General features: G+C 37.2%; 1 protein-coding gene across 1 annotated transcript; it reads right to left on the bottom strand.

Annotated features, from left to right (window-relative positions):
• Positions 1 to 1,838: 1,838 nt before the first annotated feature.
• On the bottom strand, positions 1,839 to 7,654 carry LOC113294234 (coatomer subunit gamma-2-like). The gene is made up of 18 exons (XM_026542640.1): positions 7,405 to 7,654; positions 6,981 to 7,078; positions 6,596 to 6,646; positions 6,396 to 6,509; positions 6,099 to 6,299; positions 5,912 to 6,013; positions 5,407 to 5,514; positions 5,081 to 5,314; positions 4,721 to 4,971; positions 4,388 to 4,559; positions 4,112 to 4,267; positions 3,961 to 4,011; positions 3,671 to 3,811; positions 3,398 to 3,595; positions 3,177 to 3,308; positions 2,911 to 3,081; positions 2,540 to 2,779; positions 1,839 to 2,373 (listed from the first exon to the last, which is right to left on the bottom strand). Exons 1-18 carry the CDS (start codon positions 7,448 to 7,450, stop codon positions 2,179 to 2,181), a joined length of 2,661 nt encoding a protein of 886 aa, XP_026398425.1. The 5' UTR covers positions 7,451 to 7,654; the 3' UTR covers positions 1,839 to 2,178.
• Positions 7,655 to 16,104: the final 8,450 nt, after the last annotated feature.

Genomic DNA, 16,104 nt, shown 5'->3' with positions numbered 1-16,104 from the left:
CAACAAGGAAAAAAGCTTAGAGCGTACATGTATTTATGTGAAATTGCCACCTATTTTTTCTGCATCTCCAAGATTGAATATTAAAATGCCTATGAAAAAGATGAGATCATCCAGGAGGAGGAACAATGAACCTTGGTAATTTATATATAGACCATCTTCAGCAGAGAGATGAACAACAAACATCATCATGACAATATTTTAAAACAAGATGGAGGCGCAGAATGAGTTGTAAAAGTCGTAAGGCGGGTGCCAGACGGGCTAAGTAGCGCCTAGCGCCGGGAGAGACTAGTCGGGGAAAAAATTAATGCATGCATAATATTAGCAAGAGATAGAGGGGTAAATAAACCATGTACTAAATAGATATATCATTCAATAATCCTTAAGATTTGCTACTTAGACTCAATACTTTTGTTGTTCACTGCTCTTAAGTTTCTAAATACCTAAAACAACAACACAACACAACACAACAACAAAACAGTCTTAAGTTACAAATTAAAAACTGAAACTTAAACAGTCCTATTAGATTTAGAGTTCGATATCTTCTTCTTGCTCATTGCCATAGTCCACTGTCTTTTCAGCATCACCAACAATTATCCCATTTAATTCAACATCAGCAGCGTCTTCTCTTGTGTTGGTAGCAACCATTTTTGAAAAATTGTAAACAAGAGATGAAGAAGAAGAAGAGGATAACAAGAAGTGCAGCTAAAATTGGAGAAAGAGAGGGACCAGGAAAAATAAAATAAGGAAACCCTACTGTTAACTTGGACTGATTTTCTTAGAGCAACGACTATGAGATAGAGTGTTTTACACTCTATCCCTTCCAAAACGGACGAGACACTAAGTGATCGAGTGAAAATCTCACCATGGGATAGAGGAGAATCAGGAGATAGACACACTATACGGCACAAAATATGCCGCTTGTGAAAACAGATTTTCATAAGATATGCTCCTGTGTAACCAATATATATGTATGTTGTATATGAGGATGAAATAAACAGACATGATTAGCTGATATAGAAAGTTAGGATTTGGAAGTAGGACCCACTATATCAGATTAATGCGCGTAAATTCTTAAAATGGGCTTAGTTTCATGTAACAAGTCCCATTGCCTTCGTTTCCTGTCAAACAAATATATGACCTAAATTTTCTCCCAAACGGCTGGAAGTACGCCGTGTTAATTTCTATTTTTACCAGACAGGTAACAGTTCCCCGTTTTTCTCATAATTATTTCAAACGGAGAATTGTTAGCCGCGCAGGGAGGGCTTTCAGTCACTCCTTCGAATGAATGAATGAAAGAGAGTGTGATAGAGTTTAGGGTGAAAGGAGGTTTCTCTCTGCCCATAGTAAAACCTAATTTGATGACTCTTTCGTTTTGAAAGAGACTCTCAACCCCCATAGCCCTTGTTTTTAGTGGGCTAAAAGACGGCACCAGGCCCAAACTGATTTTTCAAAAAAATCGGTGCCTAGGCGAAAAAACGCCTAAATCAAAAAGTCGGTAAAAAAATTAGGCGACCTTCGGCCGCCTAATCGCCAAGGCACCGCCTTTTATAACTCAGGGCGCAGATGAAATCCATCAAAAAGAAAAAAAAACAATCGGGAAAGTGTTCAGAGGGGATTAAATCGGGATAATTGGATCATACATCATCAAAAATGAGGTTAAATTGATTATGCATCGTGCAAGGGCCGGTGGATAAAAAGGTTTAGCCGTTGGAGTTGAAGGAATTCATGGGTTAAGGTTTCAGAAGGGTTTCAATAGCATTTTTAATTGATATGTAGAAACTGATCATTGTGTTTGAAAAACGATCCAAAGGTTCCACTTAAGTTGGAGATCAATCCCATTGGAATAATAAGTGATTGGAACATTTTATGTAACATACACAAATTTTACTTAATCTCGATCATCTTTCTTTAATGTAGAGGTCGAAAGAATATAGCTAGTGTTGTTTTATATGATGATCCAAGACGATGATGTCACCCCTCTCAAAAATCAGGCCCTCTACAAGGGTTGTTTTGACAAAGTACATGCAAGAAAAGGAAAAGATATATATATATATATATATTAGGAAAAAATGAGGATTTTAATAAGGGTGCCCCAAAAAATCAGGGGCAGTAAAGCAATGCTATGTTGGCGCTTTTTGCTCAGGGAAGGCTTTGAATTGTCACCCGACACTCCCAAAATTAGCCGCTGGCAACAATGTCATGGATAGCATCACTGACAGCTTCATCCTCAGATCTAACAGCTAGCTTCATGGCAACTTGCTTGGGTCCATCGATTCCGAATGACAAACGAACCAGCACCTTTACGTTACCCACGAAGACACCAGATAAAAGACATGTGTGTGATCTTGAATTGCTTGGAACAACTTCAGTCCCCTGCATAGTAATATACAAACAAAATTCAAAGACCCAAACATGCTAAAGAATTGTCAAATATCAACTGCCATTTATTATTCAAGCAGAATGTACCGTGATTCGAATGAAAGAACTTGAAAGAATCACATGGTTTTAGAATTTTAGGTGGCCATATCCAATTACTCACCTCACAAGGTTGCATCCCAAGAATGCTAATAACAGCACTGACAGCCTCTGCCAAGCTCTCTCTAACACCAAGGCCGTACTCGTCTACCTTCTCGCATTCAGGGCCCATGCCTTCCCAAGCGTTCCTGAAATTGGATACCCCAATTTTCAGCATATAATCAGCTGCAACAATCTCTACATCCTCCAGCTGATACTCGTCTTCTACACCGTCATCTTCCACATCTCCTGTACTAGTATCAACCTACAATTGTAGGAGAAGAAAAAAAAATAGAGTGAGAAAACAGATTACCGAAAAGTTGTACACACTGGTAGTGAAATTCTTCCGGAAAAGACAGTTCTCAAGGAGCAATCAAAATGATAAATATATTTTACCTCTTTAACAATGAACCTTAAAGTATTTGAGAATTTTCCAAAAGCTAATCCTTCAGGCTTTTCAAATGCTACATAAGTCTGCCCAGGGGAATCATAAGGTAGGGCTGTTAAAGGCTTGACAGCCAGTTTCGCGAAACCCTCTGCTTCAGATGCATCAACGATAACAGTTACCTGATACCAATCAAACAAAAAGTAGAATTTTACGAATCTACTGGATAAGAAATACAAGGAAAACAAAATTTTGCAATTTCAGAGTATAGAATTACATTCTCTAGTTGTTGCTCAGGGATTGTATTCGTGCAGTTATATTGGAACACAACATGATCATCAAAAATGTGTTTGACAACATTAACCGCATACTCTGTCTCAGCTTCCGTCAATTCAAAAGGAGCCGAAGACTGGAAAAGAAAAACACATAAATGATAAGATAACAGTGTAAACGCATTAACAGATGTAATTTTATACTGATAAAGATCACAAATACAACCTTGAAAAGCTTCCCGAAGCTTGAAAACTCTGGGATAGATGAAAGAGTTTTCTCATAAGCATCAACGACTGGTTTTGGACCAGCAGGAGGTGCACCTAAACCAGTTTGCTTTTTACCAGTGGCTTTCTTTTCAGCAAGAGGCTGCGACTTAACCTCCTTAGGTACGGAATCAATATCAAAAGCTTCCTCAGAAGGCTCCTGTATTATATGAGATGATTAGGTGATAAGGATAAAATTTGAAAAACAAACAAAAGGGCAGGGAAAAAAACCTACGTAGTTTTTCAAACTCTTCTCAAGGTTAACCAAAGGGACGTCCAATGATCCAAAAAGGAATTCTTTCGCTTCGGAATTGGTTTCAGCCTCAGAACCATCGCCACGAAGGGTATTAAGATAGAGCGTGGCCCTGTCACGAACCTGTGTACAATAAACGTAGATTCACAAAAGAGTGGCACTAGTAACAGAAAGAAGAAATGTAAACAAGCTAAACACCTTGGGCAACATTAACCAAGTATTATTTGTAACTAACACCACACAAAATCAAATTATAGCACAGCAAATTTTACCTCATCGTCACTGTCAAAGAGGCATCGATTTAGCAGAATGAAGACACGAGGCTGCAAAAAATATGCATGACATAATTTTCAGACACTGTTAAAATTTCATTACAATCATAAGTACAATGTTGAAGATATGCAGAACAGTCTGAAACATCACCTTTAATGATTCGACTAATGCACCATACTTAGCCAAAGTGCTGACAGCACTTGATCGAACAGTAGCATTCTCAAGAATTACACGGTTATAGATGTAACGTATGTATTTACTTGGATCTGAGGTCTTAGGCCCTTCATCTCCCAAAAAATGAAGTATCTATTTCACCAAGAAAATTGAAATAAAATATGAAAGACTAAATAATAAAGCTAAAGCAAAATAAGTTGACAAAAAGTGCAATAACAATGACGAAAGGCAACCTCTGGAGAAAATGTTCACCTGAGTAGATAGATATGTGAATTCACAATCTTCAATAAATTCACATAAGTGAAACAATCCACTTTCTTTTGCATCCGGTATATCCCTTATAAGGATGACAATTGAGTCAACAATAGCCTTTTTATACTCGAAACCCCCTTCTTCTCTAAGAATGTTGCTTAAGAAATTCATCCTGAGAAATCAGTAACAAAAATGATCAAAAAATGGATAGAAAAAACAAGATTAGACACCAAGCAAAAGACAAATTATGTAACCAACAAATTTAGAAAAGGGAACCACAGCTGTTACTCTGTTAGCAATCTGTTTGAAGGAGCAAAACCTAAGCTTACTCACAATGAACGATACTTGAGTGGGAACTTTAGACACAAAGATCGAATAGCATCAACTACAACAATCTTGAACTCATCTGCAATATCAGACATAAAATTGGTTATCTGTTTCATCAGACGATCCACACTAGACTCATTTCCAGTCTTCAAAAGTGTGGTGATAGCAAGTGTTGCAATGCTCCGGTTTTGATCTGAAATTAAGCTCTCCATGTCGATGTTGCAGTTTGTAACTGCCAGTGGATGGGTCATTGCGACCTGCATAGTTTTTTTGTATTGAGAGCTTAGTAAAAACACCATAACCTTTTTACTCTTAACAGTGAAACAAATCTGACAGGATTCTGCATGGTTGAATAGAACCGATCACCTTATTTAAAGTACGGACAGCAGCAAAACGAAGCACTGGCTTGGACGAACTCAAGAAGAGCTGTAGAACGGTGATAGCAGGAGTCAATTCACGATTCGTCACACCACTCAGCTCTGTTATTGCTCTAGCAGCTTCAAAAATTACCATTTCTGCTTTGTGTCGCAGACAGCCCTCAAGATAATCATAAAAAGGGCGGTCTCCTGTCGGTGTATTTACACCAGTCTCGCGTATCACCTGCATGATATTTCTTACTTTACGAACACTTGATAATAAAAACAAGTATTGTAAGGTTGCCAACATTTCCAATATCAGAAGAAAAACAATACCTGGCAAGTATACCGGATCAAAAGGCATTGAGCTAATGGTGACCGAACTGTTCCTTTTGTCAGACTGGTAACTAGCTTGCTCACAGCTAATCTGTCGTTTTGTCTTATCTACAAAGTGAAATTCACCAAAACTGTTAGTACAACCAAAAACGATGCAAGTGCCACTTCATTAGACACTCCTTTGACCAGTTAATTTGGATAGGCAGAGACTCCTTTTCCAAACTCTGGGAGGCACTGCGAAGTGTCTCGTAAGTTGAAAACTTTGGAAATCCAGTCTGGCAAGAACAACACCTTCAGGTCAACAAAGGTGATTATAGACACAAGGGACCATCTCCATTAGGGGTTGGGCCGTGATGTTTCTCAAAGAAATCAAGTTTTCAGGAATTTTCATTTCAGTTTCATCCGACTTTTCACTGAGTTCCATATAAGTATAGATTACAATTTACACCCAGCAGGTGAATTATGGTAAAAGGTGTTAAAGAAAGGGATCACATTTTGAACTCACCTGGTGGAGAAGAGCTAGAGCGTGGAACTGTACTAGAGCAGCCCTTGATTGAACAGCTTCCTGTACCTCATTACCCCACCGCTTCACAATTTCTGGGTTTGTCTAATTTAAAGGAGAAATAGAGTAAGACAACAACTCCAGAAGTCGCTGTACTATGATGCATACAACCAATGCCATATTACAGTACCTGAAGTAAGTGGATTCCACTGACAAGAGCAGCACTGGCAACCACTGGGTTTTTGTCAACAATTGCTTGCTTTAAGTATCTTTCTATTTGTGTGAGAAGGGTTCCATCAATAATTCTACAGAGAACTCGGATAGCATTAGCCCTGTACATGTCGGACTTGCTATTCATATCCTTCATCAACGAGCTTGTGACAATGATAACCTTTGTTAAAGAGAAAAAGAAAATATATCAGAAAGAAAGATTAAAAAAGGCTCGCTTTCTATTGCAATTTTATATTAGCTCTAACGGCATCCTTACTTCATCTGATGATGGAGAAAGTTCCTTGATAATCAAGTAAACCATTCTTCTGAGTCCTATATCCTTGGATTGAAAGAGCTTAGTGACAGCAAAGAATACTTCTGTGGCTTCAACCTACAAAATGCACAACAGTTTAACAAGTTGCAGATTGCAAAAAGAACAAAAAAATTATGCATATTAAAACAATATATAAACCTTACCTTCGTGAATGATTCTCCTTGGTTGAGTAAATACAGAAGTTTTGTGATCACCTATACATTTAGCAAACAGGGTACAGCTAGAAAATCAATTCCCAGAAAACAACAAAATATGAATCAAAAACCCACTACAGAAACAAAATTCTTTCCCACAAGGAGAACTGAGAACTTATACTAACTATCCACTGTTGATTTGCATTCTCAGCACTAACATACAGAAGAACTGTGGAATTCCAGCATTATAATTATTTGTACACCTTTTGTTCTTTGAATTAACAAGCTCAATGCAAATTACTATGAGGTCTCACAGTTGATCCAAAGAAATTAAAGCATTTTCCCCTTATACTAACTGCAACATGTAATGGCAACTCATTAGAAAATTTAATACCTGAGAGCATCTCCTGGGATCAAGTTGAGGATCATGAAACACTCTAGCTTCTTGAAGAACAGCACCCTTCTCGATCCCAAGAAAAGGTGAATATTCCGCTGCAAATAAGAATAACACTCAATCAACTTCCACGATCAAACTAGATCCAAACAACATAACCAACCTACATTCCAAGACTAATCCAACTAAAACATTTCCAGAACCACAAATTCAACATCAGATCTACTAAATTAGACATGAGAATATCCTCAAAACCATAGATCTATCTTGAAATTTCTATCCACTTGACAATTCTCAAGTAGCCACAAAATGCGGATCAAGAATTAAACGTTATAAGAAATTTGACATTACGAGATCAAAAGTATATAGTGATAATACAGCATTTGAATTCATTCAAAAACAAGAACGAATGGTGTGTAAATACCTTCATCATCTCTATCGTCATCTTTCTTTATCAGAGGTTGAGCCATTGTTGTTTGCAGAACGATCTGTGTGTTTCAGTTCGTTGGTTGAGCAATTCAAATCTCTTTCTAGAATTTTATACAATCAAATAGAAAATCTATCAATTTCGTTAAGAAATCTCCCTCTTTCTCTCTCCTCGTGTTCTTGGTACACACTTGACTCAAATCTGAAATCTCTCGGTTTTCTGTCTGGGAGTTTAGAACTTCATAAACAACAACTATACAAGTACTTGTCAGTTTTCGGTTTGTAATGATCCAGTTCTTAGACCCGGTGTATTTGACCCGTGATACTGGCATAGGGTAGCCAGGTTTCTTACTAAGGGCACCATAGACATAGAGGATAAAGTTTGGCTTGTCAAATCTAATCTCTAAAGTCTTAAAGGTCTAGACAAATAAAACTCCCACGTTGAATGGTGAGGAAACCCTCGCTTCCTATTGGTTGAAATAAGCCTTTTTTGAGTTTTGTGAAACGAGCGTTTTGGTGAGGACACCTGCCAACGTATGATTGGTTTAAAAAGAATAGGAAAAAGATTAAAAAAAGGAAACCAAATTAAATTTGGAATTCATGAAGTGACAATATTGGGAAAAATATCGTTTGGTCCTTTTTTAGGTGGTCCCATGTCTGTTTAGTCCTTTGGGAAAACGCCTTTACTGTTTGGTCCATAATTATTTAAAAATATTAAATGGACAAAACTACCCTTCCGTGTTAATTTCTACTTATTTTTTTGTAGCAGTTCATTCTTCAAAGTGAACTCCTATTAATTTCTACTTATTTTTTCAGAAATCACCTAAAAAAAACAGAGTTCATTCCAGAAATGAACTCCATATAAAAAGTTAAAAAAACAGAGTTCATTCCAGAAATGAACTCCATATAAAAAGCTAAAAAAACAGAGTTCATTCCAGAAATGAACTCCATATAAAAAGCTAAAAAAAACAGAGTTCATTCCAGAAAAATGCGCAGATCTTCATTGTTGTTCATCATCTTCATCGTCTTTCTCCATCTTCAACATTCAAACACCAGCAACAACAAAAAGAAAAAAAAAATCAAAAAACAGAGTTCGTCTTCGATCTATGTAATCAAATCAAAATCTATGTTTTTTGTTTCTCTGTAAATCGTCGCGTCATCTCTGCAAATCTTCATCGTCGTCTGCAAAATCTTTATCGTCATCTGCATATCTTCATCATATCTGTTTCTTGTTTCCACAAAATTAAAACCCTAGAAAAAATAGAGAGAAAACTAGATCTGGAAAGAAAAAAAGATGAGAGAGAAAGTAAATCTGAAAATGATTTCTTCTCTCTTACTTTTTGACTATATATATGGTCCTAATCTAAAAGGGTATTTCTGCCACTACAGGATGACAATTACATCATCCATGATGTCACCCTAGGACCAAACCATAATTTCTAGGACCAAACTATAATATATTTCCCAAAAAGGACCAAACAGACACATGACTGGGTCAACAGGACTAGACTATCTCTAATATATTATTCCTAGGACTATATGGTATTTCCTACGACAATATTTAGGTGAGAACACTTGGCAACCATATAATTGGTTTAAAAATTACAGACCTAAAAGGAAAACATAACTTACTGTGTTTGGAATTTTATGGAAGTCCAAATTCAATTTGGAAATCGAATAATTTTTATATTAGGACTATTTTTTTCAAATTAATATATAAAGAGGAAAAAATACATATATTTTATGCGAAAATAAAAGGAAAAAATAAAAGGAAAAAATAAATAAAATTTGCATATATCCTCCACCTATTTAATGTATTTTCCCCGCGTGATAGACACATTTTTGTGTCTTATATAATCTCAATTGTATATATTATTAGTGCTCGATTTTATATTTATTATGGCTTTTTATGTCCCTGTAGGTATTTTTGGAGAAATAAGCTTTTGCGGCGAAATTGGCTAAAAAAGTGGTTTTTGCGCTCGTGGAAGAAAATTACTATACGGACTCTCACTTTGGATAAGGGGTGACCTAATTACTAAGGGGTGACCCATTTCCTGGCATCTGCTAAAGGGAGACCAGCACAGGATAGGGGGAGGTCACTTTCTTCTCAAATTCGAATGAAATTTTGGCGGGAAAAATATCCAGCAAAGAACCAAACTTTGGGTTGGATTTCGAAGGTGTTTTAGAGAGATTCAGTCGCTGAAATTTGTTGGGCTGGACGTGATTGAGCATAACAGGCTTGGTGTATGCGCTGGAATCGATCAAATTGGGCTGGATAATCCAGAAAAATGAAACAGAGTTTGTGTTTTGCATGGAAACTTTATGGAATTATTTTAGGAATTTCTGGGAGACTAAAGGCGTGATATTGTTTCCTAAGGTGAGATTCTATTTAAGGAAGAGTTTCGGATGATTTGGAAGTCTTAGAAACGCGTAAGGAAGTTGGCAGAGAAGATTATTGCCGTGGCTTGCACGAAAAGAAAAAGAGAGAATTAATCGCTATTTTTAGGTTTCTGAGCAGTATAAAAGGTGTCAAGTCCCAGGGAAGGTTATGAAGTTATTGGAGCAGTCGCAGAGGAGTTTGTAGCACAACAGAGCTGAATTGATCAAGTTGCAGGAAAACCCGTGGTTCTGCTGCTGCTGCTGCTGAAGAACAAACATGCAAATAAGAACATCGTCTCAAATTTGTAACGCTGCTACAGTGACTTCTTTGTAACAGTCAGTCCTTTGTTTTGCAACGCCATTACACCGTTGCAAATAATCAGTGTTATAGTTTTTCATCTTTCAACTTTTGAACCATAAACAAATATTTTGAGCAAGTGATTAATATGAGGATCTAAACCCCATTGCTGAGGCGACAGAGGAAGCCATTTTTCCAATTATTATGTGGTAAATTCTATTTAATTTAATTTTTGTAATTCTTTTATGATTATTTGCACTGAACTGAAATCGAATATATGATTCTGATTAAGTGGTTGTGTTCTCAATTGATGGATCATGCTTAGGTTAATCTTTTGATGGTCCATGCTTTCGATTTACAACTATTGTTTTGAGAATGTACTTGTCTAGGCAAAAATATTAGAATCACTTTAAACGTAAAGAGTTGCATAAATATTGACTAGATTAAATCACATAAAAATTGGAGATTGGTGGAATCCTGAGTCTCAGTGCTTTTTATAATCTTGAATACAATTTCTTTTTAAGTTTTCTATTTTAATTTGAGTCTAAAATCGAGTCTACAAAATCCGAGTTGAACGAACTTTACTACCACTTAAAAACTACATCAATTTTTGGCGGCGCCGACGCGGACTTGTATTTAGATTTGTTTTAGGTTTCTTTTTATTTTTTGTTCTTTTCTACGCGTTTTGGTATTTTTCGATTCTTTTCATATTTGGAGCGAAGCTACAAGGGAAGAAAAAGTGTTATAAAAGGAAAGCATCGCCAAAGAAGGAAAGCAAAGAGGAATCCAAAAGGAGTGAAGAAGAAGATTTTGTATATAGTTATTTCGTTTTATTTTTAGAAACTGTAAATAGGATTTTATTTTTTGTAATTTTTCTTTTTATTTTTGGACACTTTTTGGACTTTATTTTTGGACTGGGACATTATTATTTTTAAACACTACAGAAGGGTTGGTTTAAATAAAAACTGTGTGCAGAGAAGGACGGTGATTACGATATCGCCTCGGCCCCTCGGGTTCGTACATGACATAGGAGTCGTGGCCCGAGTCGACTTCAGCAGTTCTTCGCCCGTCTGGTACGGGAGGTAAGTTTTTCGAAACACCCGCGAATCCCATGTCAGCGGGTTTACTGTATTCCTTCGTTTGCATATATGCTGAGGACTTGAAAACGGCTGCTCTAATTTCCCAGAAAAGGGAAAGGACTGGCCATACAAGATAAGGGTTCGGATTTCATCACTGTTCTCTTCTTGCCCGCCTTAGGAAAACAAAACCAAACGTGAACCTAAGCCTAAAATTTTGACTAGAACGAGACCTATAGGGTAACGAGCTTAATAGGAAAGTCGTTCGAAAAATATTGGTTACTCTTTTGAGCATACTTCGAAGTTCATGATGGTTTCTGTGAGTTGAATGCGTGACTGCGCCGCCTTGTAACCGGTGAGGCCTTGGGTATCAAAGCTCCACTGAGCTTCCCTCGCCTCGATTCAACTTACTTTGACTCGGATTGATTCCAGAGGGGTTTGCTCATATTGTAACGAGTTCCTTTTCGAAAGAATAGAAGCTGGTCTAGAAAAAATCTAAGTGGAACCATCATGCTTTTTGTTTGCTAGAAAATTAGGTTTGATTTGGTTGAGTCAGCCTTGTTTTGTGATTGCATAGAATCTCAAATATCCCGATAGAGCCAAAAATGGCAACTTTAAAAGCTTTGTTGAATCCTACTAGGACTACTCGTCCCTCTTGTATCAGGTTAGATGAAACTGAAGCAAATTATGAACTTAGGCCTGGAACCCTACAGATGCTCCCAATATTTTTAGGGAAAGAAAATGAAAACCCATACTTCCATGTTAGGGACTTTGAGGAAATTTGTAGTACCCTATAGATTAGAGACCTTGATGATGATGCTTTGAAACTTAGGTTATTTCCTTTTTCCCTGAAAGATAAAGCCAAATCATGGCTATATAGTTTGGCTTCCGGTTCAATAGAAACATATGAACAACTTAGATCTGCCTTTTTGAACAAGTTTTTTCCTAGGCACAAAACATCGTATATTAGGAGACAAATCTGCACATTTTCTCAACAGGAGGGAGAATCGTTATATAGGTATTTGGAAAGGTTCAATGACTTACTAGCCCAATGTCCTCATCATGGTTTAGAAAAGGTTAGGCTAGTTCAAATCCTTTATGAGGGTTTAGATTATTCGACAACAACCATGGTTGAGTCTTTATGCACTGGTAGTTTTGAAAACCAAACTGTTGATGCGGCGATGGAATTTTTGAATGAAATCGCCGAAAAGACCCAGCAATGGGAATATTGTAGGGACCCCAAGAGAACAATTCTTCTAGGTAGAGGAAACGTTAATAGGGTAGAAGGAGGCTATGAATCAGATGCCAAAATTGCTGCTATAGCAAAAAGGTTAGAAGCCTTAGAATTGGGTCACACTAGTGGTAGAGTAGAGCCTTTTTGGGAAGGCCAGACTATTGAAGAGCGATCCAATGCTCTTTATAATAATGACACTAGACTTGATCACCGTCAAAAGTTTGACCCATATTCAGAAACCTATAATCCTGGTTGGAGAAACCATCCGAACCTTTCATGATCTAAGGACCAACGTCAGTTTAGTAATTCTAAAGTTCCCTCAGGTTTTGGCTATATTAAGAATACTTCAGGATCAGCTCATTTTCAGAATCAGTCTGATAAGAAAATCTTAAGTCTAGAGGAAACTCTCACCTCGTTTATTCAAAATACTGAAAATATGCGTCAATTGCTTTCACAAAGCATAGAAGCTAGTAATAGGATAGGACAAGAACATAGTCAGGCCATTTCTGAATTGAAAGACCAGGTTAGTCTGATCAATGAGTCTCTAAGAGAAAAAGGTAAATTCCCTAGTCAACCGATACCCAATCCTAGAGGAGATAAAACATTTAATCAAGTGAATTCTGTCACAACCCTTAGGAGTGGTAAAACGGTAGACAATAAGGTAGCCAAGCCTAATAGTGGACATACTGTAGATCCACCTTCTAGTTCCCAAGATGAGCCCCAGAAGGAGCCACTAACTGAAGAAACCGATAAAATTTCTAGTGATGCCAATGTGGTTCCCGACAGGTCTCATTTTGTACCCAAATCCCCATATCCACAGTTGTTAGCTCCAACAAAGAGAGAGTCGACTTTCAACGAAATACTAGAGATATTTAAGCAGGTAAACATTAACATCCCTTTATTAGAAGCAATTAGGCAAATGCCTGCTTATGCCAAGTTCCTTAAGGACCTTTGTACACGAAAGCGTAAGCTTAATGTCCATAAGAAATCCTTTTTAGCTGGTCAGGTAAGTTCAATCCTTCTGAACCAAACAACCCCTAAGTATAAAGATCCTGGATGCCCCACCATATCTTGTGTGATCGGTAATTATTCAGTAGATAAGGCATTACTTGACTTAGGATCTAGTGTGAACTTACTCCCTTATCATGTATACAACCAGCTAGGTCTTGGTAAGTTGAAACCGACTAAAATGACATTGCAATTAGCTGATAGGTCTGTCAAAGTACCTCGTGGTGTCATAGAGGATGTTCTGATTGAGGTTGATAAATTTATTTATCCAGTGGATTTCGTTGTTCTAGATACTCAGCCTGTTCAGGATCCTAGTGCTCAAATACCGGTGATTTTAGGTCGCCCATTTTTAGCCACAGCTAACGCTGTCATCAACTGTAGGACCGGACTTATGAACATATCCTTTGGTAATATGACCACTGAACTAAATGTCTTTAATGTTAATAGACAACCTTCTGACGATTTAGAGGAAGTGAATATGATTATCACTTTAGTTCAGGATCTAACTCAGGATAATTGGGACGACACTTTATTTGGTGATTCCTTAGATGAACTTGATGAGGAAATTCTCTTAAGTCAGTTAGGTGACCAAACTTTTGAACTAGAAGAATCTCTTGAGTACTTTAAAGACTCTATGGACCCTGAGATTCAAGCCATAGTGCTAGGCCTTACGGAGAGTAGTGTTGACCCTAAGTTTGGGGGTAATGAACTAGAAGAATCTCTTGAGTATTTTAAATACTCTGAGGATCCATAAATTCAAGCAATAGTTAGAGGTTTGTCCTAGAATACTGACTACCCTAAGTTTGGGGGTAGTAATGGTCAATTATCCCCATTAGAAGTCTCTAACTTGGGATTCGATCCTAGTGTACCTGAGGTATTAATTGAGTCACTTCCGACTCCACAACCGGATCTTCCTGATATTGTCCAGGAGGAAATTCTAAAAACTTGTTGTTCGAATGAGTCAATTTGTCAAGACACTCATATGAAGCCCAAATGGGCACAACAGAAAAACCCAGTTGTCTTGCAGGAAACCTTGGATGAGGATGTGCTATGTCTGTTCATTTTTCTGATTTGGTGCAGTTGTCTGATAATTGTGGCAATTTTATTTGCTTTTGTTGACCCACAGTTGTTTCGACTATTGATATATGATTTGAAAGGTAATTAGCCATTTTGTGGTATTTGACGTCTGGCTGAAGACTTTAAATTTAGCACTTCTTGGGAGGTAACCCAATCTCATGCAACACGGTAATATCTTTCCTTATCTCTTTTGCTTCAAATGGTAACAGTTTCTCCTTGTTCATGCTTTTAATTTTATCTTTAGAACATTGAGGACAATGTTAGATTTAAGTTTGGGGGTATGGGAGAAACTTTTTAGTTGCAATAAATAAACTCCAGAGCCTAGAATTTTATGCATATTAAGGATCGCACTAACTAATCTAAGTGGATGGAAGGATTTTAGTAGTAGGAGTTGAGGAACCAATCTGATTAGATGGCAACATCTAAAGAGTCTATTCATAAAAGCACAGAGCTCAGTTGTTAGGAATAACATGATAGTTTCACCATATCTCGTTGAGTCCTTTTCACTTCTTTTTGATATTGTTTTGTTTTTAAACTATGTTTCTAAGTGATTTGGTGGGGCTCACGATTCAAGTTGTTACCAATGATAGGGTGAATTAGAGTGATTGAGATACCATGAAAAAAAAAGTTGAAAAAAAAAAGTTGAAAAAAAAATTGAGACCAGACCATTTGACCAAAAGGAATAAATTCAATAAAGTCGACCACTGGTACCCTTGTATATGCCAGCTGTGTTGACCTAGAGTTAGGATTATCAATCATTGGTTCCCTTGTATATGCCACTGTGTTGATATTAGTCAGACTAGTATCTCAGTCCATTAGGATAGGTTCATTTTTGGCGGAGGCCTTCAGACAGATATGAGAAACACCGTTCACTTAGTAAACATCAAAACCATTTATGTTTTTCTCTATATCCATCTTCTTGATCTATCCATGTGATTATTTTTGACTCCGGATATTGATGTCCATAGTGCGACTATCTAAGTAGAGCTCTGTCACTTATATATGAATTTTAGTATGCTTGAGTGCAAATTCGTGTACAACAATTGGAATTTTGCATCAGGGTACTTCCTCTTATAGTCAATAAGTATGCCAACCAAGGAGATTCTTTAGTGCCTTCCAAGGTTCTGCGTAGATAGTTAGGGTCTGGAGTACAGGTTTTGTGGGTATATCTCTTGTAAGCCCTCCCGAGACTATAACTCGGCCACTAGGGCCACCTAGGGGTTTAAAGGCTTATTGCATACGCTAAATGCAATCGACGATGCCTGCGACAGTGAGTTAGGATTTTATTTTCTATTTGATTTGCTCGAGGACTAGCAAATAATAAGTTTGGGGGTATTTGATAGACACATTTTTGTGTCTTATATAATCTCAATTGTATATATTATTAGTGCTCGATTTTATATTTATTATGGCTTTTTATGTCCATGTAGGTATTTTTGGAGAAATAAGCTTTTGCGGCGAAATTGGCTAAAAAAGTGGTTTTTGCTCTCATGGGAGAAAATTACTATACAGAATCTCACTTTGGATAAGGGGTAACCTAATTACTAAGGGGTGACCCATTTCCAGGCATCTGCTAAAGGGAGATCAGCACAGGATAGGGGGAGGTCACTTTCTTCTCAAATTCGA

This window comes from Papaver somniferum, chromosome 1 (genome assembly GCF_003573695.1).
Source record: "Papaver somniferum cultivar HN1 chromosome 1, ASM357369v1, whole genome shotgun sequence".
NCBI classification, from domain to species: Eukaryota; Viridiplantae; Streptophyta; class Magnoliopsida; order Ranunculales; family Papaveraceae; genus Papaver; species Papaver somniferum.
This window is presented reverse-complemented; position numbering and strand designations above follow the sequence as displayed.